At 40.0% G+C, this 26,131-nt stretch overlaps 1 protein-coding gene across 2 annotated transcripts in view; it reads right to left on the bottom strand.

Annotated features, from left to right (window-relative positions):
• The window catches only part of LOC134538449 (neurogenic locus Notch protein), a 321,837-nt gene that overhangs the window by 238,504 nt on the left and 57,202 nt on the right, over positions 1 to 26,131 (bottom strand). For both annotated transcript variants that reach the window (XM_063379778.1, XM_063379786.1), the window contains exon 2: positions 22,892 to 22,967. In XM_063379778.1, coding sequence (XP_063235848.1) covers positions 22,892 to 22,967 — 76 coding nt within the window. The remainder of the gene's footprint in view (positions 1 to 22,891; positions 22,968 to 26,131) is intronic.

Here is a 26,131-nt window from a genome sequence, read left to right as displayed (position 1 = left end):
GCTAAAACAAGTTTACCTGCCCTCTCCATGACATCCTGTGGTGTTTGACCTCGATTCGTCTTCTTCTTATACGTTCTCATCGTAACTGTAATGGGAAAATAATAGCTATAATAACTAAAAATAATTATTACATTTATAAACATAAATATTATAAACAGTAATTGCGGCATTCTAGTTCTCGATTATTTGCTTTGGTTTCAAATATTCGTAACTTCTAAGATGAATTAAAACAATGTTTATGTAAAAAAATAGTTGAGTGAAGCCCTAAAAGTTTACAAAAACAAATTATGTTAGTTAACATACGTGGTCTAATGTAACGCGAACATATCGGTATAAACGTTGAAATCGAGTGAAGTACAAATGACTTGATGTTTAACGTTTAAAAAATTATCCATGATATCTGGGGTAAATTGCAACATGTGTTGCAACTAGCCCCGATATACAACTTGAATTTACTTACCGCCATTCACTTAGAGGCGTTGTTATAAAACATTTGTCATTATATACAGATAAGTACAACACTATAAGCTGCCCTCAGAAGTACAAATATATTAACTTTCGACAAACACATTCAACACAACAGCAGCTAAGTAATCCGTGCGTGAGTTTACTCGCGACTACAGTAGGAATGTTGTGCACGACTGAAGCCAAGCGCGATCTCTTTATGACTTGTCGAACTAATACCATTAAGATTACGTGTGGTTCCTTTCCTTCCCGTAGTGGTGCAACACTATTACCATCGGTTAATGATTTAGAGCCACTGTTGCAACTTGCCCCTGTTGCAACTAGCCCCGGTCTCCCCTAAAGGCAAGTAAAATATTAATTTCATATTTTTCTTGAAATTGTTTTATTTAAAGAAATTTAAATAAATTCTGCACTATATTATAAGCATTGAATTTTGTTTTTATTGTGTAGTAAACTTTATCGACAGGCGCATGATACATGTTACAGTTATCAACAATTCGTAGGAAGTCAGGTAAATATTGCGTCGCAGTGTTTCCTGTATCTTCTTGTGATTTGTGGTCTCATCCTTAGATTTCCATTGCACGACTTCTGCACTAGCGCTGACCTTGTTCGCCGTGCTCTGTTGCCAGAAATATACCAGAGAGCACAAATGCTTTAGACACAATAATTATGTAATATCATAAAAATCTATTTAAATGTACCTGAAACATTGCATTTTACAAAAATAAATTTGGACTGAGAATTTTGTAAATAATTTTCATGCTGTATTTAATCAATTTATAAAATATTTTATTATTATTATTTCTAAGGAGTCTTTTTATGAAAGTAACCAACTTGAATCCTATTTTATTTGTAAATATTTCATGTAACCTTTAATATTAGCAGTTTCGCTCTGAGCATAGAACATGATATTATGGACTGCCTTGTTATTAATAGTGCTCGATTGCTACAAATAGTTTCTCCTGTGAAATAATAATTAGTGTTTAGCATTTAATTATTTTTGTCAGAATGACCACAACTACGATAATACTGTTAATAGGCACTAATTTATGTTCTTCAAAATTAAACAAAAGTTAAAAATTAAACAAATGCTGAAACTTACTATAGTTAAAAAACATATAAAAAAATAATGTTAACAAGCTAGGTGGTATCAATCTGGCAACAGTGGGAGCCATTCGCTCTGTACTGCAATCTATGTGTGGCCCAAGGGTGGCCGTGTTTGTATGATTACATGGTAAGTGGGTGAAGCCGTTTTTCCTTCGGCTACTTGTTGCACCATATTAGTTAGACGCCCAAAACATTGGTTAAAGTATAGTTTTTGTATTGTAAAAACAATTTTAAAAAACTTTTTTTTTATAAAAGTGACTTTTTAACGATGGAGAATCTAGTTCATACTTACTAACCATCATCAGACGTTATCAAGCACCATTTACGCAATGTTCTGGGCAGGACAAAATGGCAACGGTGAGGTTAAAAGGTGCCGTCTACTGACAATTCCTAACTCCATTTGTGAGACAGATCATATATGGTTACATTTCACCTTTTAAGTTTCATGTTTTCACATTTTTGATATCGCCGATAATCCGGCAAAATATCTTATCCGGAATGGCTGTATTAATGGGCTTGGTTCTCCCCCCCCCCCCCCCGGGGAATTAATACGCCCCACACTGAGGGGGGGGGGGGGGCCGCTTGCGATTGCGGAATCGTGACTGTGAAATAGGTTTGATAAATGGAATCGTCAAAAATATGTTTAATGTACAACTCTGTATATTTTAGAGTTTTCCGTTTATTATACATGACAAAATATGGGCAGTATATATGACATACAAGCACCCACAAGCAAACCTACAGACTAGCGCTCCTGGCCGCGTTCTGAACGTGCCGGACTAAAGACCTTTATTGTCAGCCAACCACGACGGCGCGAGGAGGCTCCGGGCAGCAGCAAGTGCACGGGCGTGTCGCCGACAATGGGGCCCGGGGGAGGGGCGGGCCGTGGGAACGCGTGTGGGGCACGCTCTCCAGAGACGGCGGGCAGCTGGCGCGCCCCTAACCCGGGACGAGGGCACCTCGCGCCGCCGAGTGCCTTCCTCTCTACACCGATCACCATCACACCGGGAACACGTCTTTCAAATGTGAAATTACAGATATTTGCCAATTTATTTACAACTACATCACTATAAAATAGCGTTCGCGGTAATACTGGGTTCGGATTCTTACACGGACATTCATGCTTTACGAAACACTGTAACTTTCATGTGCTATATTTTGGTTGGAAGAGATTTTTTCGACGAAACGCAGTTATTTAAAGACGAATAACGGACGTTCTAGAACACAACAGCAGTTCGAGAGCCTTTCAAGCTTTTCCACACCGGACAAAGCCAGTATGGAGGATATTTTGTAGACATACGCATAGAGACCTAAAGGCGACCCACCACATACGATCAGTCCAGACTGCTCAGCCCGAACTGAGTTTGCATTGAACTGAGACCCTCTGCACAAACGATCAGTTCAGGGCTCAGTTAGGACCGAACAGTCCGAACTGATCGTTTGGACTGAACTGAACCCTTCCCCACACACAATCAGTCTTGTGGAAGAAACTTTAAATGTTGCAGATTCAGTTGCACTTTAAGTTAGGAAAGGGGGAAAATATTTGCAAATTAGCCAAAGCGTATAAACAAATATGTCTGCAACGACACTCAGCTAATGGACAGATTGTTTGGTCTGGCGATATGCTGCTCTCACACACGGCAGTTCGGACTGAGGACTTTCAAACCCAAAGTCAGATTTGATGGGAAGCCATGAGTTTGTCAGACCATCAGTTCTGACTGATCATTCCAACGTCCTTGCTCACATACGACCATTCCGACTGTTCCGTTCCGACTATTAAGATCCAATTGATAAGTCCGAACTGACAGTTCGGATTGAACGTGTGTGGGGGCCTTTACAATCAGACGAATTTTTCTAAGATAAATCACGACCCCTATAGCTACAATATGAAATTGTCTTCCAAGCAATGCAACAAGGAGAGTCGGTTCCGTTCAAACGACCAATGAGCATGCTGTGGTCTGTGGTCATGCCCGACTCGCGGTCGGGGAAGTCGAATATACGATCCCAGCCAGACTACACCAATCCCATCGTGGTCATTTATTCCGTCGCACTCGAGGCAAACGAATGCCAGCCCAATTCCTAGGCCATTTACCGGGGTCTCTGATTAGCCGCCGCGCGCAAAACGAACACAGACGATCATTGCACGTTAGAGCGTAATTACTTCCCCTGCACCTGGCAGCCGACGGCATCTCGACGCCCATGACCTCGTGTTACGAGACTGCCGCGCGCAATTACAAGCACCGAGTTACGTTCCTCAGGAGCCTTAGTACAATGAGTCTGTGCACGGACAAAAACATTTGTGACAGCCCAAGAGCGTGCATGACTTCAGTAATATATATACCCTAAAAATTAATCGATATTTACGTGTATTTTATTTAAAAATTAATAGCAATGTGTGTGAAGTGTCTGATTAGATATAGCGAGTTAGGTTTAAACGCGTTTTTAGAACTCAATAATCCAGCAAATACTTATACGATATCCAATAATCATTAGCAAGTAGGCAACATTTCTCTTGTCACATCATTAACAAATCCTGAGGCATTTATTGTAATCAATTATCATGGTGGAATCCTAAGTGAACAGAGAGCCTGAAAAAGTAGGTAATCGATTTTTTTTCTCAAAGGTGAGTCAATGCAGAACCACACATTCCGAAATGCAGCGCACTTGTTTCAAGGCCGAGTCCTGTTCTAGTAGTCTAGGTCGCGTGCAACAATCTACAAAAACATCGCTGCTGACAAGAAGTTAAGCCCTAAATTTAAAAAAATTCACGTTTGTCAGCACAAAAACAACCATAGCAGAAATGTTCAGGACTTTACACAATGCACGCAATGCTGCACGTTAACGGAAAGCGAGATAAAGCTAAAGATGTCATGTTTTCTACAGTTATAAGGACATAACATTTTTCTATCTTTTTATATTCAAACATTTGTTTCGATGAAGCACAGACTAATTTAATGAAGTAGTACCTGAAGTTATAATAACTGGCTGCTACAAATAGTTTATCCCGTGAAGTCAATGACGTTAAGTATTTGCCTCATTTTTTTTATGACTACAGCTGTAATAATGGGTACCTACTGCTCAGAACCTTTTTGTTATTTTTAAATTTCAGGTTGAATAACCTACGCTTTAACGAATATTTTGTTGTATAAAGCTAGTAAAAATTCTTATGCCAAAAAACTTTGGGAACAAAAATGACTTCTTCCGGTTGCTATCTCCCTCCCTTGATTGAAATAATTATCGCAGAGAAATGCTGTTGAGGTTTTCTAATAACCTGAGCAAGTGTTAATCTCCGGGACTTGGGAGAGACGACAGCCGCGGCGGCGAGACGGATGAAGGAACACGACCGCAGCGCACAGCGTGTGACGAGCGAGCTGCGATTCGCGCGGGAACACTCGTGCACGAAAACAATCTCCTCGGGCGAGGAAGACGCTTCAGTTAAAGAGGAGGGATAGAGGGGGGAAAGGCGTGGAAACAGTTAAAGCTAATCGCCGCCGCAGCCAACAGCTGCAAGTCGGGCCGTGTTAGCGGAGCGGCGACTTCACGGCAGTTCGCACCCTCCCGACTGGCTTAACGGCGTTACACACCCTGCAACCCTCCGGCTCATTATCTAGTGTTCACCTCAAACACTGTGTCCGAGTTGGTAATGACTGGTGATGAGGTGCATTTCGCCAGGCATCAAAGGTACTGAGAAAAAATTTTTTTTCTGTGCTTTAACAAAAGATTCCTTTCGAAACCAGTTGCGTAGAAATAGTTTGTAACATTAAAAGAAAGATATTGCAACTTTGGTTATTTTTTCACATATGAAATACGTTTTTCGAGATAATACTGAATATGTCTTACGGAAATAGGAGCACATTTTTTTTTACCATGGAAAAGATTAAATAATATTCAATTATTCGGCTTTATTTTGTTTTATTATGCTCATTAATGTGCGCAGTTAATACCTACTGTAAAGTTATTCGGGGAACTGTTTACAAATAACTCTTAACTTTTGGAGGTACTGAGACAGCACATAAATATCGGAGTAAGAATCCGAACCCAGTATTATTGCAAAACTATTTTGTAGTTATGAGAGTTGTTTTTATGTTAATGTAAAAATGTACAAATATTTGTAATGTGAAATGCCTGCAGTTGACACTGACTGACTACCACGAATAGTTTTTCCTGTGAAGTCAATGGCGTTAAATATTTAATTAATTTTCGTAGTGACTACAACTGTAATAAAGCTGTCAATAGACACTACGTCATGGTCTTCTAAAATTCCTTATTATGTGATCATGCGTTAAGGGCCCCCGCCTTAGGCACACTCCACGCGATTAGAAAACTGCTCAAGATATCCGAATGGCGTCTATTTACGAAAAGCATTTAAGAATTTTCTAAGAGCGGATGAGTAGTTATGTTTCCGTAATTCGATTTTAAAGTGTATTTTTAGAAGAGTGAAAATGGCTAAAACGTTTTCAGAATATTTTTTTAGGCACGAAGCACCCAGTACATATTCTTGAAAGCACTCAAGGGACTTCAGTTACACCTTTATTTTATTTTCTCCGCCACGCAATGTTACGGTTATCGCTCAGATATCATAGCTGTCCTATGCACAAGACAGCATTGCGCTTAGAGGCGATATTGCGCTAGAAGTACTGGCTAGGCGAGCCCCTTAACGAAGGAGAATTTTAAATATTAAAACATTAAATAAATTGTTAGAGTACAAAAACGTTTTGGTTGCTATCTCTCCTCCCTGAAATGTAGACGGTTTGTGTTGCAGTTGGTCGCTCCGGCAGCTCGGGGTCTCGAGGCTTGCGTCACGTCACGTCACGTCACGTCACGTCACGTCCGCCCAGCTCCGGCTCAAAGCGATCCCGACATCACGGGCGGGAATCGATTACCGGCGCGCTCTTGCGCAAACCGAGACAAACCTCTCGCATCGCGGCGAGCGGTCGGCTATCGCTACAGCTCGGCTCTCGTGGCTACGTTCACTGCGGACAGCGCTTTATTTTACAAGTATTGTTTGAAAACTATCCGCCACAGTACTTTCTTGTCATACTACTAACACCACAGTGAAAATTGTACAACAAATTACTGTGATACAGTATACAGACTCCTTTATTCGGTCTTCGCTTATCGGATACTCCGTATTATCCAACGTCTCATTACTGAGTTACGGCTCTTGAAACTACCATTAAGTACATTTAGCAACTATCAAAGCTTCTGTAATCGACATAATTATGCCGCAAAGATGCCGACACTAGAAACGGCACTCGTCAGGACAGCAGACTACGATTAAAAATTCCCTTAAATCATCACTTTTTCAGAAGGAAATACTGTATTTTAATTCGGACCAATATGTTACCGTAGGTTCAATTTTTAATATTATTTCATTTCTGCTTTATTGTAAACCAAGATTATTTGGTTCGAAATGAGTAATAGGCCTAGGACCTTATCTCTTTTCATTCAGCTCGTGCGTAGCGAAACCCTAATAGCGACATTTCATCTGCGATACTTTGGGATCACTAAACAATGCTCAGATCACTTTTACATTCCCCTCCCTGTGATGAATCCTCGCCCACGGCCAGTGCGACGGGCACAATTAAATTACGCAAATTATGTCTCTGCAGTGCAGTCGGCTTTCAGAGCGAAGCCTTGTTCCCCATGGATTCTCGCACTTGACGGAGCACAATCCCCACCCCGCACTCACACATGCGAGACCCCGGCACTGGTTCGCACACACGCGCAAGAGAGGAGGGTGCGTTGCTACAGAGAATACTTTTTATCCTCCGCCTCCTCCCCCCCCCCTCCTTTTCCTTCTGTGGCAAAGTGCAGCCGGGCCCTGTTTTTTACCGCGACTTGTTGGAGAGGCTGGCAGCACACACATCTGCTCCAGCAGGCGGCGGTATAATAGGGCGTATGGATGTCCGGGAGAGACGGGAGCAATGGGGTCAGCCAGACCCTCCTCCCTCCACAACAAGCAACTAGCGCGGTGTACTCGCTGGGATAGGCCTGCTGCCCCGCCATCACAACTCCACTGCTACCATCCTTCCATGTTTCAGTTTGCCATAGATGAGAGCCATATATTTCTCAGTTTTTTCACACTTGTAACTAACTATAAAATCGCAAACCAAAATAGTATAAATCAACGAAAAATGGAAAGCTGTTGATATAAAATGGACCGCGCTTTCACTCTTACTCGTAATATGAATCTGCTAAAACTACTGCAATCTGTGGAGATTCACTGAGAAAACTGTTCAAATTGCTCCATTCACTATGTGTTTAGAGCAGTTTTAACAGTTTTCCAGCGAAATTCCACTGGTTTGCAATAGTTTAAACAGTTTCGTGTCAAGAGTGACTAGGTGTATGCAAACAAAAAAAAAACAGAGAGCAGTTTCAAATATTCAAAACACATGTGTCAAACACTTGTATTTCCCATTAAACCGCCACAACAAAGGAATCAACGGAGGTCCTAGTAAGCGCTTTTTATTGTGTCGAGAGTTTTATGGTCTCAATATCGTTACGTCGTTCGTTATTTCTGAACAATCGGACTACGCGATGGAAGACGTTCGTTATAAATTTTATGGTGGCAATAATAGATCACTTCCATCAAACTTTTAAAGGTAAAATTTATGTATGGTTCAGGCCAAAAAAATGCACGCGGTTTCGACATCTACGACGCCTTCCAGGTGAATTCTGAATTATCGGTGTTTTCTTCCAGTCAAAGAAGTGTTAAAACATAACTGCTTGTCCTAAGCTGCTGTTGGAGGAGGTACAGACAGGTCACGTTGAAACTGAACATCGAGCAGTTATTGCCTGGAATGACTTCCAGAAGTATATTTTAAAATATTCAGAACAGTTTAAATGCTCTATAGCATTATGGATAGGGACTGGAAAACTTCGCGTGTTCAATGACCTGCAGGAAAGACTCCAAAGTCTGTAAACTCGGGCCGATGCCAGTAATTATTTTCTAGAGTAGGTGATCTACGGAAATAAAAACGAAAACAAAATTTCGGGGTTAATTTCATATTTAATTATTTTTTTTTAAAACGGCAATGCAATATTTCAAGTATTTTGCCGATAGTTTACTGTTTCAAACAAATTGTTATGTTAGGTTAACTATTTCCGCGACAAGTAGTTACTCTAAAAAACAGTTTTCAGAATTGTTATATTTTATTTTTTATTTTAAGGATGAGCCCATATTCTAAAAAATAACCCCGATGCTATTTGTTATACTCTGCTTAATTTGTGTGACCCAGGAGAGGATTTCTCGTTTTTCAGGTGAAACGGTTGCCATCGGCACAGAGGCATCCGCACGGGATACAGGGGAAACTGAAGATGCGGCACGCAGGTAGGCCTACAGTAGTTTGAATTTCCGCCTGTGCCGAGATGAAACCGCGAATGCCAAGACGACGGACCCTCGGCAGCGAGAGAGCAGGCAGCAACTGAGTGAGACAGCCAGTGGTGGAAACAAATGAGAGAAGAATGAAGAGCGGAGAGCGTGCTTCATCAACATGGCGTCACGTGACAAGAGGATGATGCAGACGGAGAGTGTGTGAATGAGGGGGGAGGGGGGCTACGACTCGCCGGCCAGATGCCGACAGGGAGAGCACTTACAGATCCGGGACGCGCGCGAGCTGGCCTAACCGAGGAGTCAGAGCCACTCGCCAACATCCGCTCGTAGCTTGCAACTGTTCCAGAGACAGAGCTGGGCGTGGGCCACCGGCCCACCTCCGTCAAACAACTCGATCACCCACAAGTCTGAAGATTCTTTAATGTTACATTAGCAGAGCGTTCACGCAGCGTGCTAAGATCGTTCGCAAACTTGGTAAAACCAATCGGTGGGGATCTCGTATAGCTCGCACTCGTTCTGCCACAAGGACGTAACACTTGCAAGCGGGAGCGGGTGAATTATGGACTAGCTTCACACACGAGTCCTTGGGGAAACACGTAACTGTTAAAAATGCGATGTTACGGTCAGTAAACAAAGTGAAAGGAGGGGAGTGTGGTAGATGTGGAGTCCCCCTGCGAGCCGCAGAATCACTCAATCAGTCGGCGGGGAAGAGGGAGGGAGAAGCACACACAGTAACCCCCTCCTTGCCCACGTCGCATCAGCTGCTTTACAGAATTTTTTTTCCGTCGGCTTCACAACATTAAAAAATGAATTATATATATAAACAAAATATATGGTGAGGCGAAACAAGACCCTGCTACGCACTAACAAGCAACACATATTTTAGCCTCCGTATCTGGCGAGCGGAGACCTGTATCGTCACGTCTTATAACCGGAGACCTGCTAAACTTACGTTATTGTTTGGGAAAAGTCTAAACCGGATACCATTATTAATCTGAATAGCAATTTTATTGGATGATTGATTTTTGACGCTTCCCGAAATGCAGGAAGCCAATAAGAAAATTACGGAAATCAACATGGCCCAACCTGTGGAGACTTTCCTTCCAAGGTCTGGTCGCGTTGTCCTTCCATCACCAAACCCGCGAGAGGCAATGGCGAACCACCCCAGGCTTCGCCTCGGCTTCCACCACCGCGGTATTGCCCGAGGTCACGTGCTAGCACACGAGTATCAAGGAACCATCAGCACGGCCCAAGACTGGTTGTCCGTATAGCATTTTCCAATGTCGCCGCTCTGATTAAAAACCTACGTAATTTTCAAATACTGCCAATCACCCAATATTTTAGAAGACATTTTAACGCGCGGCAATCATTATACAGTTACTAGAAGCAAAATTCGCGACATTAATTATGGAAGCTCAAAACACTAATATTTTATGGAAAAGACTGCTGTATCGACGGAAATTATAATTCCAACTTATCAACCATTATTTCCGAAGTGTTTCGCGTAATGCAAAACGGCGCAGCTGAGGTAGGATGTGACTCCAACTACGTCACGATTCCTACAGTATGTCCGCGCCTTTATTTCAGCTGATCTCTCTTGAGTTATCCATGTACACATAACATAATTTTCTCTTCCTCACAGGTCTATCTGGCAAGAATACAGATATATTACAATCAGCATTCCTGTCGAAATACAGTTCGACAAACATGCATAAGGTGCATGATTAACTATAACATTTTCCCTGTACAATCTATAGTTTGCAATGTTACCATTTCTATCACCCTTAAGTAACAAACACTTCCAATCTTAAACAATAAAACTGATACTTTACTGTTATCATGTAATATTGTGCTTAAAATAATTACATAGTTTATACTAGTAAAAACATATAGGTACAGATTATTAAGAGCACACTAATTTGATTAAAATGCATGACGGTTTAAACATATTTAAATTCAACACTTAAAGATATTTACCTTAAATTTACGAAGAACGCTGGTTACAAATTATTCAGGAATATTCGTACATTTACGCGTACTGCGTTCGCTAACGTAGAAAATGAATACACAAGTGAATCTACAAGGAAAAATCCTGGTATATTATCAAAACATTCTTACACTTGTTAAGACTCCAGCAAAGTCACTTTTAATTTTTCTTCTACGTGTACGTTTTCCTTAAAAAACAGAACTCTGAATTTGAAATACGACGTAGTTTTCACGAATAATGCGAAATGAAGAACTCTTAAGTTTATTTGAGGTGAATTATTCATTGAAAGTTCAGTAAATTTACCATAATTTCTAATAGTGTACATGGTATGGCCTGTTTTCCACGTAACGAAGACACCTCGATTCCCAGCACGAGTGCCAGTGGCAGACGGACTTGAGCGGCTGTTGCGCGGAGGCGGCGCTGGCCCCCGGGGGCGGCGGGCAGCCGCGACGCGACCACACGAGCCCTCGTGTTCGCTAGTTCTCACGACACGCTCCGTGACGCCCATCTGCCGCTCGTAACCCCCCTCCCCAGCGGCCGAGCAGCAGGCGGGGGGTGGTGTTGACCCACGCAGATAAAAAGGTCCGCCTAGCTGCGAGGTGCTAGGCGGGCGACAGATGCGCCAAGTTAGTGAGGCGGGGAGTTCGACGCCAAGCGTGCTGTCTGTCACTGGCTGACATCACCTTCCTCTTTCACTTGGGTCGCACGGGATCTGCAGACCCGAGAGCTGAGCAACGGCCATTGGCTCGAGGAGCTGAAGTACAATCATAGAGACACGCGAAATTGTATTGGCCATAACTCAGAACTGTACCTTATGGTTATGGTAAAAAAATGGAAAAATTCTCGGTCTCGATGCCCTCTAGGCTAGACTCCACAATCCTCTGCTTAGTCGGTAAAATACCACCAGCTCATTGGCTGCTGACATGTGACACGTATCTATAGTAGTAAACAAACCCCCCATGATTGCTAAAACATGAATTCACTTAATAAATAAGAGATCGGAGAAATTCGCAGTTTCATACCGCGATAGGTTAGAATCCAAATGCGTTTAACTTTTTGCTGTTCTAGTGATTGGATCGCAGTTTGTCTGAAGGCTTCTGAGCCCATGAATAACCCTAATGAAAAAAGTATCGAATCACAAGCATCCCAGTTAACAGGTGTCACAAGTCATTATACAATGAGCAGGTGTAATTTTCCCAAATACACGGATGATCATGGAGTCTACCGTAGAGATAATTGAAACCACGAATTTTTCCAGTCCCTGGCAATACAAAGGTGGATGTATATTTCGCGAAAATATTTCGAGACCACTAGTGTGTTAAAACCAGAGGCTGGCCACGTCTGCAGGATTACATGGTAATCGGTCAGCTCATGGTCTGCGCCAATATAGTTAGACGACTAAAACTTCGGAGCATGTGTTGTGGAGTTAGTATTGTGGACACAGTTTAAAATTACCGTATTTTGTGTTTTGGAAGTTACAATGTGGCAATGGCAAGGCAAAAAAAAGTGACGTCGACTACGTCACAGCATACAACTTCCTGACAATTCCTAACTCCATGGTTAAACATTTTGTTTCGTGATTGGTTGAGTTTATTTCAGGTGCATGTCCACTGTGTGCACACGGATCACTGCGATTCTGGGCGGAAGCAATCACATCCTGGCTTCTACTGTAGGCAACAGCCAATCACAGCAAGGAAACCGCTGGAGCGGGCATACTGTGCTGCATTCGAATTAATAGGGCCGTGTACTTTTCGAAAAAAGATTTCCAGACCAGCTATGTGCTAAAACTATGTAGCATTGCCTGTGTTTCGTGGTTGGCTAGGTTTACTTCAGAAATGTCTACTGTGAGCACACCAATCACAGCCATCACGTCCTGAATGGCCCGGCCAAATAGAGCAATAGCTTCTCCTGCAGACGGCCGCAAATTACAAGATAAACAATCTTTAGCGTAGGCATAAATTACTGAAGTCTAATGAGCGATCGGATTACTTCGCAGAAAATAAATGCCCTTATCAAGACATTGCTTATAGAGGCAAAAAAAAGTCAACTAGGCATTCAGACGCACAACAGCCTTGTACATGACAAGCTTCAGCCGCGCACGCACTCAGGGGGGATGGGTACAGGAATAGAAGGGGGGAGAAGAGGCAGCTCCAACCAGTGCGGGCCTCCCACAACGCAGAGTGGCCAATCACACGCAAGGCCGTTCACGCGTGGCCAATAAACGTGCAGGTGGGCCCGCATCAAATGATCCGTCTCGCCATCTCGCTTCTGAGAGGGTAGCCGTTTAAAAAATGTTTAGACTTACGCGCACCGTCTGCAAGTAAGTCATTATAAAGTATGTATAGTGCCCTAGTACCAAGACGTACGTCACCGTGTACGAAAATACTTTTTCTCCCTTTAAAAGTTATGGTGGATTCCAAAACCAAATGGTAAAACTAAATGTACCTATATTACACGTTCGTAACACTATTTTTATTGGATGTTTGAGACGTATTTTCTGGCTATGAAACGCGTATTGGTTTATGAGGAGTTTTAAAGCATGTACAAATTGACGCGCTTGCCTCCGCAATTAATTACGGTGATTAGTGTGCCAACAGTGTACATGAACCTGAAAGAAACTCGACCAATCACGAAACACAAGATGACGCTACAGCGTTTCAATTCTCGGCAAGTCTCGAAATATGTTCCCGAAAATTGCATGCCCCTACTTATAAACGTCCTGTCAGGGCGCGTCAAAAACCCATGTGTGGGGACCGGAAAAATTCGCGGTTTCATTTCGCGATAGGTAATAATCCAAATTCTAATTTTAAGTTTTTGCTGCTTCAGAGATTGGACCACAGTTGGTCTGAAGGACTCCGAGCCAATGAATGACCATCAACGATAGAAATATCGAATCACAAGCATCCTAGTTAACAGGTGTTACGAGTCATTAAGCAATGAGCAGGTGTAATTTTCCCGACTACATGGAGGATCGTGGAGTCTAGCCTAGAGGTCATTGAAACCGCGAATTTCTCCAGTCCCTACCCATGTGCCAGTGAAAATGTCTGTAAACGATCAAGTGAACGTTGCAGCGGTGTTCGCTCCGAGCAGGCTGCAGGGAGGAGCGCCCTCAGCAACAATGGCCGTCGAGAAGCTGGGTAAGTGGACAGCCAGGAGGGGGAGGGGGAGCGGGCAGGTATACCAGTCGGGCGCAGGGGAGGGGCAGGAACAGGTTTACAAAACCTCGGCTTATGGTAATAAGGCTGATCGCATCGGCCGAGGAAACCCAGGAGGCCGGCTCGCTGGGCCTACACGACACTGTGCCCGCCAATCAGCGCACTCCAGATACCTGCAGCCACGGTGCACGCCAGCCCCACTGTGCCATACGTAAACCAACACACTTCCGCTTCATCTCGACTGGGTTGCACGGAATTGGATCAACTCCAGCTGTTTTGTTCGATTAGGTTTGTAGAGTTAAGTGTGCTTAGGGGTCATAAAATGTGTACTTAAAGTCGTTGTTCGGTTAGTCAAATACAAGTGGTAACAAAAATCTTTCCTGAGTGGTAACAGTGAAATTCCACTGATTAGCAATTTAAATAATTTAAACAGTTTCATATTTACAAGCGCACGTGTCAAAGTCAACAACATCTGTTGTTTACAGTCCTAATGGCAAAGTGTTAGCCAATGTTAGCCTCATGCGCTGATGAATCGATCTTTGTCATATCTTCAGTCCATGCTTCAAGGTCCAATCAAAAATCCACGACCTGCAGTAGGGACACGGGAAAAGTATCGATACCGTTACTACTGTACTAGATATTTTTTAATTACTGGCCCGGGTGTAGTAAGAGAACTGAGAGCAACATTCGATCTGTCATTTGGAGACAGTATGAAATGGATATAATTTACACATATGAATAACATTTCATTGATCATGGCCATCATGGGTCTTTGATGCCCTGAAAAATAGGAAGCCAATAAGAAAATCACAAATATATTAATCAACCATGTGGAATCTGGACATAAAGTAAGCTGTAGTAGCAGTCAACGAACGAACGAACGAACGAACGAACGAAAGACATTGGTTTCTGATGAGTAAACATCTTAGGTAGGAGTACTTTCGTGAAAATGCAACGGAAGACGATGAAAAAAATGACACACGAAGATGGCGGTCCCACGTGTAGCAACATAAACCCGTATATAGTTACTTTCATAAACATAAGGGTACATACTAAACGTATTGGTAGAGACTGGAAAAATTCGCGGTTTCAATGACCTCTAGGATAGACACCACGATCCTCTATGGATTCGGGAAAATTACACCTGCTCATTGGATAGTTACTCGTGACACCTGTTAACTGGAATGCTTGTGATTCGATACTTCCTTCGTTGAGAGTTATTCATTGACTCTCAGTCCTCCACACCAACTGAGGTCCAACCACTGAATCAGCAAAAAGTTAAATTTGATTCTAGCCTATCGCGAAATGAAACCGCGAATTCTTCCAGTCTCTAGTGATGAGCTTGAAGTGAAACATCCGGGCAAGAGAGAACCGTGAGGTGTTGCTCTAACGTGGCGACGACACTCCGTCAGGACACGTCCTTCAACCACTGCTCACCACACCCAAGCCACAGTTAACAATACCACCAACCTTACATGGCAAAACAGGGTCTGCGCATGTTTACAAGCTCTTCGATCTACAGCACAGAAGCAAAACAAGGACTTTTAAAAAAATGTTTCATTTGGCTGCGATAACTTCTGATGATTTATAGTCGATTCATATATCCGCTTTCGCGGCTTCAAGGTAACGTGTCTTTCTATTACGAAGAGTGGTCCATGGGAAATAAATCATTCTAATATAAACGCTTACATCAACAACTGGGAGAGAGTGGCGTCTCGAACAACACGTGGCCTTGTTCCAGTCGTTGCCGTGGAAGGCCGTGCAAGAGGAGAGGAGAAATAATGAGAAGGGAGGAGAAGAACAAAGCGCTACAAGGAAATGAGACTAAATAAAATCAAAGAATGTGGAATTTAGCTGAGCATTGGCGAGTGTAAGGCGCACGAGGCGGGAGAATCTAAAGACATCTTATATTGTATTTACAGGTTTTATGTTGTAAACATTATGTGCATAAATTAGTTTCGAATCGAATGTGGAGAATACTGTAGTCTATCCTTGAGGTAATCGAACTCGCCAATGTTTCCAGTTACTATAAAAAATCTATTTACTTTTTTTTTAGATTTGAAGAGTTAACTGTGTTTTGGGGTCATAAAATGCGTACTTTCAGTCCAAGGTAATCTTTCAGTCACTGTTCGGTCAGTCACTCTGCTTGCACAGAAATCCAAGTGGTAGAAAATATCTTTTTTGAGTAGTGTAATAGTGAAATTTCACTAATTAGCAATTTAAATAATTTTGAAAGTTTCATATTTAAAGCGCACGTGCCAATTTCTACAACATTTGTTGTTGACAGTTCTGATGCCAAATCCTTAGCTTATATTAGCCTCGTAAGCTGATGGCAAGAGTCGATTTTTGTCATATCTTCATTCCATCCCTCAATACGTCCAATCAAAGATTCGCGACATGAAGTACTAGATTTTTTTTTGTTAATCCATACTTATACCACCCATATCATTCCTTTTTGGCAGGTTTCGTTCGAATAATCTAAATATAATACTTAAACTTTATATATAAGTTTTTAATCAAATAAATTTCAATTTATCCTAAATCTGGGTGTATGGATGGATCAGTTCTACCAATTACCATTGGATTTTTAATTATTTACAATTAAGCCATTGTGTGAGAGCGAAAAACCGTACGACGCCTCGTTATATCGCATTAGTTTCGTTCAATTATCTTACTCAGTTATTTTATGTTTGATTAGACGCAATAATTTATGTAATATTATTTATTCAAAATTTAAACAAATTACAAGTTTTGGAGTTTTATTAATTAATGTGAATAATAAACGCTAAGAATATAAGTAAAAAGTAGATATTAATACCTCATTCAATACTATTACGAGTATACTTATCTTTTGAAACCACGGATTGGCCACGTCTGCATAATGACACGGTAACAGCGTGAAGCAGTTTTATGCCCAGATAATGGTCTGTGCCATGTTGGTTAGATGTCCGAAACATTGGCTGAAATTTGCATTGTGAAAACAGTTTAAAGTGACTATTTTTTTTTAAGAATGTGACATTTCTTTACAGAAGAAATTTATAATTCATACTTACTAACCACACCATTTCCGCAATTTTTTTAAAGCTAAGGCGAGTTAACAAAGTGACTTCAACTACGTCCTGAAAATTCGTAACTTTATGTTTAAAACTACTTACTAGTATAACATCGATGCTTGCCTCTAGCTGGCAGCTGCTGCCCGCGCAGTTTTTTGACAAGGGATGGCAACGATATATCGATATATCGGAAATATTGATATTTAGGTTCAAAATATCAATAATTTGGTGTCGATAAATCATTATTGCTGATATTTTTGACATCGATATTTTGTTCTCATAGTATCAAATTTGAATTAAATAATATTTTTTAAGTAAATAAAGCTTTTTTATTAAAATTATTTGTAAATAAAAGTGCAAAAAAAAAATTTTTTTTGCTCTCCATAATTCTTTTTTTCATATGTTTGTTGGCTTATTTTTCACTTAACATCTTCAGAAGTCTTTAACAATAACAATCCATAGAAATTACTTAAAAATGAACCAAATAGTTGGAGAAAATACTATCGAAACATAGGTATCGAGAAAGTAGTATTTAATAATAATAATAATAAATAAATTGGAATATATAAACTAGTTGTATTCACCTTTGCTAAAAGAGATAAACTTGTATTAGGTAATTCCTTTATATTAGCTTACATATATCAAACAAACAATGTATACTTAAATAATGTATACTTAAATAATAATTTTACACTATGTAAATCATAAGTAAAGGTTCTTATGTTATAACAGAAGTATGTATAGAAAATATCGATATTTACAGGCCAAAATACTATCGGTATCGATATAATTCAAGCGATATATCGATGTATTGGAAAGTTTATCCATCCCTAGTTGTGACTCGGACGCCGGGCTGTGGACAGACAGACAGATTGAGAGACGGAGGGACGCTGCCAAGGCAGGTGCTGCCAACATGCGGGAATGCGCGCGGCCCCAGACTGACAACTAGCTGGACGCCTCACCGCCGCGGCCAGCCAGTCTGCAAGGTGCTCCTCCGGGAGAGAGCCACATCAGCCTGCAGTCGCCCTCCGATCCAGGACACAGTGTCAATAGAATGGCAGGAGAGTACACTTGAAACACATGACTGTACATGTGGTTCACTTGACGGCCCTCGGACGGTGTTAACAAGGAGAAGTGTTGACCCACAATCATGTACAACACAGCCCGCGCACTGGAAAGCCACTGACTTAAGAGGCCCGGAAATTTCGCAGATACGTTTTGCGTCAGGCTAACATTCACAATACTATGGATACTCTACCCACATTTGCTATCCTATTGACTGATTTCTTGCTCCAGAACCTCTCCTTCTTTTGAGTGAATCGATGTGATGCGGTCTCTCCACTGCTGGCTGGGAGTTGACAGGCTCACAGTCGTTGAGTGGAATGGCAGAACAATTGCGAACCAATCACCAAAGCAATTCTCAGGTATGGATATTTGCAATCTTACTGCTGGCCGAAAGAATACGAGAATTTCCAGGTCTCCATCGCTAGCCTTGGTATGGGCCAATGAAAATACTAAGTGGCTTTATTATGTATAGAAAGATATAAACTAGCCTGTCGTGAAAATAATTGGCGAATATATCCTGTCTCTAAAAACAATGAAACTGTGCCTTCCGAAACTACAAGCGCCATTTTTGACGTGAATACGTCTTTAAAATTGCTTACATTGTGGGAGGCAATTAAAAAAACCGAATGATAACAAAATCGGGGGATACAGTTTCGTGTTGCAGCTACATATCTATCATCTCCATCCAAAATTTAATTACAGCACTGGATAGCTAAAGGATAAAATAATTTGTTACGTTAAGTGAGGACTGTGACTCATCGCGCGCGGTGGAGGGGGAAGCGCCGCCATTTTGAGGTAATTTTGCTGCGTTTCGAGATTTTCATTTAGTATAACTTTTGACTTGGAGAAGCTACGACGTTCGTTTAGGTTTTAATCGTCAGCTTTAGTCAAAATCTATCGATTGCATATATAAAACATTAGTGTAAAATAGTTACAGTGAATATATATGGTGTTAAAATAAAAAGTACATAATGTCGACCTATACGCGTCAAAAAGCCAAATCCAAATACAAAGATCGTATACGGTTGGAAAGGACTTCCCAAAAGCCATCGAATGATACCAATAAAACACCATATGACCGTGTGAAGCAGTGCCGGGAACGTAAAAGAATGAATGCGGCCGAGCGGATCAACGACGACGGTGCCAGTACATCTACAGCTGGGGCGGTTTAAATTATTCAAGTGGATGATGAAATCGCTTCTATATCGACACCGGACTGTGTAGGCATCGATTGTGTACGATCGTCGATTATGAAGACACATTGGGCAGCAGCTAGTGCACGTTTCACTACGACGTTTGTTAACAATCCATTAAGATATAAGTGTGATTGTGATCGTCTATGGTTTCTACGCTCATTGAAGCCAACAAAATAACCAAATAATACCTGTTAAGTACACGTATTCACGTACAACACACGACCGTGTCCATGACACAGCCACACCCCATTTTTTTTGTTGAAGTCGCATAAAGTGTTAACACGGGTAAAGTATGTTTTTAGTTAATAACACCAATTATCACTACCACAAATACCTGCATATAGCTTTTCGGCAGAGCGAATATGTCGAGTAGATTTTCTGCTGGTCGTTTTCATAATGTATTCGCGCTCCAACTTACATATTTTACTTGAGTGAATTGTTGCCTAGACGCATTCTCGTGTGATTGTTCGTAATGGGTCCAGCATCCGCCGACTACGTGGTGGTATCAAACTCTTGCTCAACATCACGCTGTTCCATGCTAATAACAAACTCCCGTGCTCAACACCGACTGTTCCATGTTAATAACAAACTCTCATGCTTAACACGACTTTTCCATGCTAATAAAAAACTCTAATGCTCAACAGCAGACTGTTCAATGTAAATAACAAACTATCACACTCACACCATATTGTTTAATGCTAATAACAAAATAATGACAAAACAAGAAAGATTGCGAGAAATACAGCAGCGAGAAGTGAACAAATTTATTACATAGATAATACTTGAATATGTATTTTACTACCTGAGACAAACAATTATCACTCATACTACCATATACTCATCACAATGGGCATATGATAAAGGAGGGGGAGGGGGGCAGAGGGAAAAGACACAATCCCAGGAAATAGAAAGCCCCTCACTGAATGGGGCGTTATCAGTTTGATTTATGTACAAATATTTCATGGAAAATATGTTTTTGCTTAAATGTTAGAAAATAGTTCAATTTAAAATTATTGGAAGAAACTGGCTAATAATTGTGAAAATATAAGCTGTTCTGCTCTCTTGACGTAGTAAACATAACGCATATAAAATTGAGTTATTTTTCAAAATAAGGGAAGCATACAAAACGCAAGCACAGTATCCGGAAATTACGTGTGGGTTACTCCCACATGAAAAACCTTTGGGCCACAGATTACGCGGGTTCACCTTGCAAACCCCACAGATTTGCACCGCTCAAACAGGCATATTTCGCAAAAATATTTCGGAGACTAACTGGAAGTTAAAAACATTGTCGCATCGTCTGTGTTTCGTGACTGGTTGAGTCTAATGTCGGCAGACCAATCTCAGTAAATCTGTGTGGAAGCAAACGCGTCCAAATGGCCCGGTCAAACAAGGCAATGGCTCTCCTGCAGTCAGACGCGGGCATACGTTGTTGCTGACTTAATGGCCGTTCAGGTATTTTTTCGATAAAAAATACCCGCCCCTACTCATCACTATACTCAAAGCATGATTACATGGTAATTGTGTAAAGCCGTTTTAGGTATAATTCAAAGAAATACTAAATATTGTAGCCGTTACCGTGTTGCGACTTTAGGGAAATTTTAATATAGTTTTTCATTTCATGGTCCATAGACCCCAAAACCGTTAACTCAAAGTGTTATACACGATAACTATCGCAATTTTTCACAAATCACTTCCAAACTACTGAAACATAAAATTTAGCAGTGGAAAATCTCGGTAGATTTCGTTAACAGGCAATATCCAAAGGGGGAGAAATGGGGAAGGTTTTATGAAAAACAGAAAAATCGCTGTAACTCCTATAATATGGAAACTATCACATCCGTTTGAACATAGTATAACTCATAGGAGTAATACCAAAATATTTTGTCTGAATCCGTTTTTGATACGACCAACCATAACTGCAAGGGGTTGAAAAAACAGGGGTTGATGGACAAAAAAAATTAACTCCCTTCGTAGGCACAACATCGAATTCGTACAAACTGTGTATTAATCTTACAAATTTATCTAAAACTGTGGTCTGAAACAGTTTTGATAAGACAAACAATTTTACAGTGAGTTGAAAAAAATAATAAAATTTAAAAAAAATATATAAAAATTCATAATTTACGTACCATGTACACTGTTAAATACGTTCTGTTTTATTGTAAAACCTTAAATTATTATCTACAACTTCCGTTTGAAATATTTTTTTATACGAACAACCATTACTGCAAGGGGTATAATAAACAAGGGTTAGAAAAAAAATCATAACTCCCTTCGTAGGCACAGCATCGAATTCGTACAGATTGTGTATTAATCTTATAGTTTTTATCTCAAATTTTTGTCTGAAACAGTTTTTGATTAGACAAACCATTACTGCAAAATGATGAAAAAAAGAGGGGTAGAATTTTAAAATAATTCATAACTCCCTTAGTACATACACTATGAAATCCGTTCGAATTGTTACAATATTTACATAACACGTATGTCTGAAACAATTTTTGATAATAGAAACAATTACTGCCAGGGGTGGAAATAACAAAGGTACAAAGAAAACTGTAATTACTTTTTAATAGATATTCTATCAAATTCATTATAATTTATTGTAAAACGTCTCAACTTTATTTAAAACCTTTGCCTGAAAATTTTTTTATGAAACAGGTGTTGAAATTTTAAAAAATTAAAACTTTCTTAGTATCCAATACGTTTAAATTTATTAATAACCCTCTTGTCCAAAAAAACATTATACGATCACATATTAGTGCAAGGGATAAAAAAGTGTTTTAAGATAAAAAAATAATTGCATAACTAACTTAGCAGGAAATAATATTAAATTCATTAAGACATTCAATGTTGGATGCATCAAGTTAAAAACATTCAAAATATTTTCGCTCCATGGAATAAAAGAAAATGTTATATCGATTTTTTTTAAATATTGGCGAACATATAAGATGTTATGTAAGCTACATTAAGTTCATAAAATGTTCCAAGAGTTTATAGAAGTTACCAAGAAATGGGTACTTCTAAATCTACCTACGCCTGAAGGCTGTGAGGAAAGGGATTTTTTTTCTTCAGCTTACTGCTGTGCCATATTGGTTAGACGCCCAAAACATTGACTGAAATATAGTATTGCATTGTGGGAACAGTTTTAAATGACTGTTATTTTTTTATGAAAGTGACTGTTGTTATCGACGGAGATTCCGAATTGTATATGTACTTACAAACCATCACCAGACGTGGTCAAGCACTATTTCTGCGATGTTTTGGGCGGAACAATATTGCGATGGCGAGGTTAAAAACTGACTTCAACTACGTCACAGAATGCCTGTCTCCTGAAAGTTCCCAACTCCACGGATCGCAGGCCTTCGCGGCCGTTGCCCGGAGTTGCTTGGCTCCTGGGTCGTAGCCGCGCCCGAAGGCGAAGCTACCACCGACGTTTCGGTCGAACCGCGCAGGCGCCATCTGCAGGGCGGCGGCAACAACCCCCCGGGAGCCAAGCGACTCTGTACTGCGGCGGCGGTACTCACTTGCACGACGACTCCCCTCTGGACACCACGCAGGCGCCGCCATTCTTGCAGGGGTTGGGCGAGCACGACACGAAGCCTGCAACAACACGCCCGCGCGTCACAACAACGTGCATCTCCCGCCGCTCTTCAACAAGGACTACACTCATACACAGGAACAACACGTCTGTACTTCTACAAAAACACCCCCTTTGGAAACCAGTTACCAAGAAATAGTAAGAAAGATATTGTAACTTTGTACAACACATGACAGGTTATTTTTGCATATTATATGAAATACGTTTTTCGAGATAATATTTCTCACGAAAATTGGCGTACATTTTTCAACACAAAGCATAAAAATTCCCGGGTAAGAATCCTAAGCCAGCATTACTGCGAACAATATTGTGTAGTGATACAGTTGTTTTCATCTAAATGTGCACGTTTATAAATATCTGTAATTTTACGTGAATATTTCTGTTCCATTTACAGTGTACAAGATTCGCGAGATCGCTCGGAGACAGTCGGATCATGGGTCTTTGACGCGGTATGAAATACAGGAAGCCAATAAGAAAATACCAGAAATTCACATGACCCAACCATACGCAATCCTTACGGAAGGTAGAATGTAGCAGCAGCCAATGAACGAATTGCATTAGTTTGTTTATGTACAGGAGTATGGAGCCTATGCTAGTGCCACGAATTAATGCGAATATCACATGTATCTACTCATCAACAGTGACCCGGAAATTTCGCTGATTCTTTTGGTCACCAGTTATACTGCAAGAATTTATAACTTTGCATTGCTCTGAAGAGTAATTGTTCCGCCACTCCCACTACGACTGTGCGCCAGTCAGCTACCAGCTATCTGTGTAGAGTAACCGAATCACTTAGACCCACTCAAAACCAAAGGAGTGTCTACATAATAAATCAACCAATACGAAAGCAAATGAGGGTACAGTATTCACAGGACTGTGAGTTTAAGGCTTTCACCAAACGAATCCGCGAAATTTCCGGGCTTATATTTATTAACAATGACTACAGATACTGGAATTTTGCACGTTCATTTGGTTTTTAGTGAACTGCGCGTGATTAGCTCGCTTTGCAAATAACTGGTCACTATGTATTGGCTAACGGTAAAAGAAGGGAGAGTCAAAATATATAATGCCCAATAGTTATAACAATGCAAAACAGTCTAACTTGCGGACAAGCGAATATGCGAAGTCACTAGGGCCTGGAAAAATTCGCGGGTTTAGTGACCTTTAGGATGGACTCCATGATACTCTATGTATTCGGGAAAATTACCTACACCATTGAATATATATAATGTATAGAAGTCGCGAGCCCAGGTTAAATTTTCTGTCCGGTTTCTTAGAAGAATTGTTGTAGTTCCAAGCTCCGCCGCTGCGATCGCTTTCATCGCTGGGTATCGGCCGTATACGCCTCTGGCGGTATTTGGCAGAACTAGGTTAACCAGCCCAGTCGTGACATCATCCTTCAAAACACCCCCCCCCCCCCCAACCACCCGAAAATCCCAGACCAACGATTCAAATTACCCGGCAGGTCTTATCAGCATCGTTAGGCGACCTTGAAGAGGAGCTTCCCTTACCGTCGCTTTGAGAATGATGAAATTCCAAAAGAAGCTAGCCACGGAAATCACTGAATGATGGGATTCTGTACTCGAGTGAAGTGAAAATTAGCTATTAAAACTTTGTATTGAGCCAATAGTCAGTGTTCCGTTCAAAATATGGTTTTATTTTAAAAGTCAAATACTTATTTAAACTATATTTCGCGTTTGTACAAATTTACTTTTAGATATTGGCAAGGAAAATCAACATACCTTAAACAACCTTCTCTTATTCAACGTTATCTATTAAGTAGTAAAAGGGGTAGATATTATTTTTAAAAATAAAAAAAAAATTTAACCCACTAAATCAGTATTGGCAAGATATATATAAATTCAATATTAAAATACGCATATTAAAATTTTTTGTATTTAACTTTTTTCGGTAATAAAAATTCAGTATGATTTTGGTTTAATTGGTTTACGTATATTGCTATATTTTCTAAATCACATAGAAAAGGGAAAAGATTAAATCAGTGAAAATTCAAAAATTTAGTTTAAGTAATACTAGCCATACCAAAAAATCAATATGCGAGATAAGAAATTTGGTAACTGCTCTACATTTCAAATAAAAATGCATTGGTTTCATGAATACTGAAATGTATGCGTAATAAGGCATATTATGTTATTATCCTAAGCATGACTATAACTAAAAAAATTACAGTGATTTAAAACGATGGCAGTCTTAACATACAATAAATGCGCGAGTCTTAGTTTATTTTATAATTGGCTTCTTCGTCAGATGGAAAAGAGTTAAGATTTCATCAAGGAAAAATATATTCTCAAAGTCACTAAACCGGGAGATAGAAAATAAGGTAGGTACTTAATTTTAAATAAAAGTTAAAATATACTTACGCTAAACCAATTAAAAATAAGTCGTAAAAATATTTTTATTTATTAAATATGTTCTATACTTGACAGTTCTTTGTGTATAATTCTTCAAAAATCTTTGAAATTTAATACATACTTTTCTTAAAATGGTAGAATATCAGCAATACCCGGAAATTACGTGAGCAAAGCCACGGGTTATTAGATACACTTTTATTATAAAATAAAAACAATTATACATTTGTAGTTCACGAATGTGATATTTTGTTTATTGCTTCACAACATTCATTTGCCAGTCTCAAATTTCATCGTACCACTTGTCAGAAATGTCACCAAAAATGATAGATAGATTTTTTTTGACGAATTTCAATTACGAGGAAACCTTTCGCAAGACTTTTTTCTTCGCAGTAGTCACTGGGACACCATTAATTTAAATCCACTAAGATAATAAAATTGTATGTATAATGATTTGTTTTTGTATATTTATATAACTTCCCAACCAATTTTTAATGATTTTCATGTGAATAAAAACTTGTAAAGCAATTTAATTAACTGTGTCATAATACTTCTGATTAGATGGAAATACAAACTTTTCATCCGTAATATACGATGATAAAAAATATTTATTATTGCCAAATAATATTCACTGTTCAAATGCAATTTTAAATAGATTATTCATACATGTTTCTTGCTAATTAATGGTTTAAAATAATAATTTTTAGTATAAAATAATTTTTCTCTTGTGTTAAAATGGGTTGCTAAAATGAGGAATTAGATTTACACAAAACAGCAATGTAAATAATCTTTTTTGG

The sequence above is a fragment of the Bacillus rossius genome, chromosome 1 (assembly GCF_032445375.1).
Source record: "Bacillus rossius redtenbacheri isolate Brsri chromosome 1, Brsri_v3, whole genome shotgun sequence".
Taxonomy (NCBI): Eukaryota; Metazoa; Arthropoda; class Insecta; order Phasmatodea; family Bacillidae; genus Bacillus; species Bacillus rossius.
This window is presented reverse-complemented; position numbering and strand designations above follow the sequence as displayed.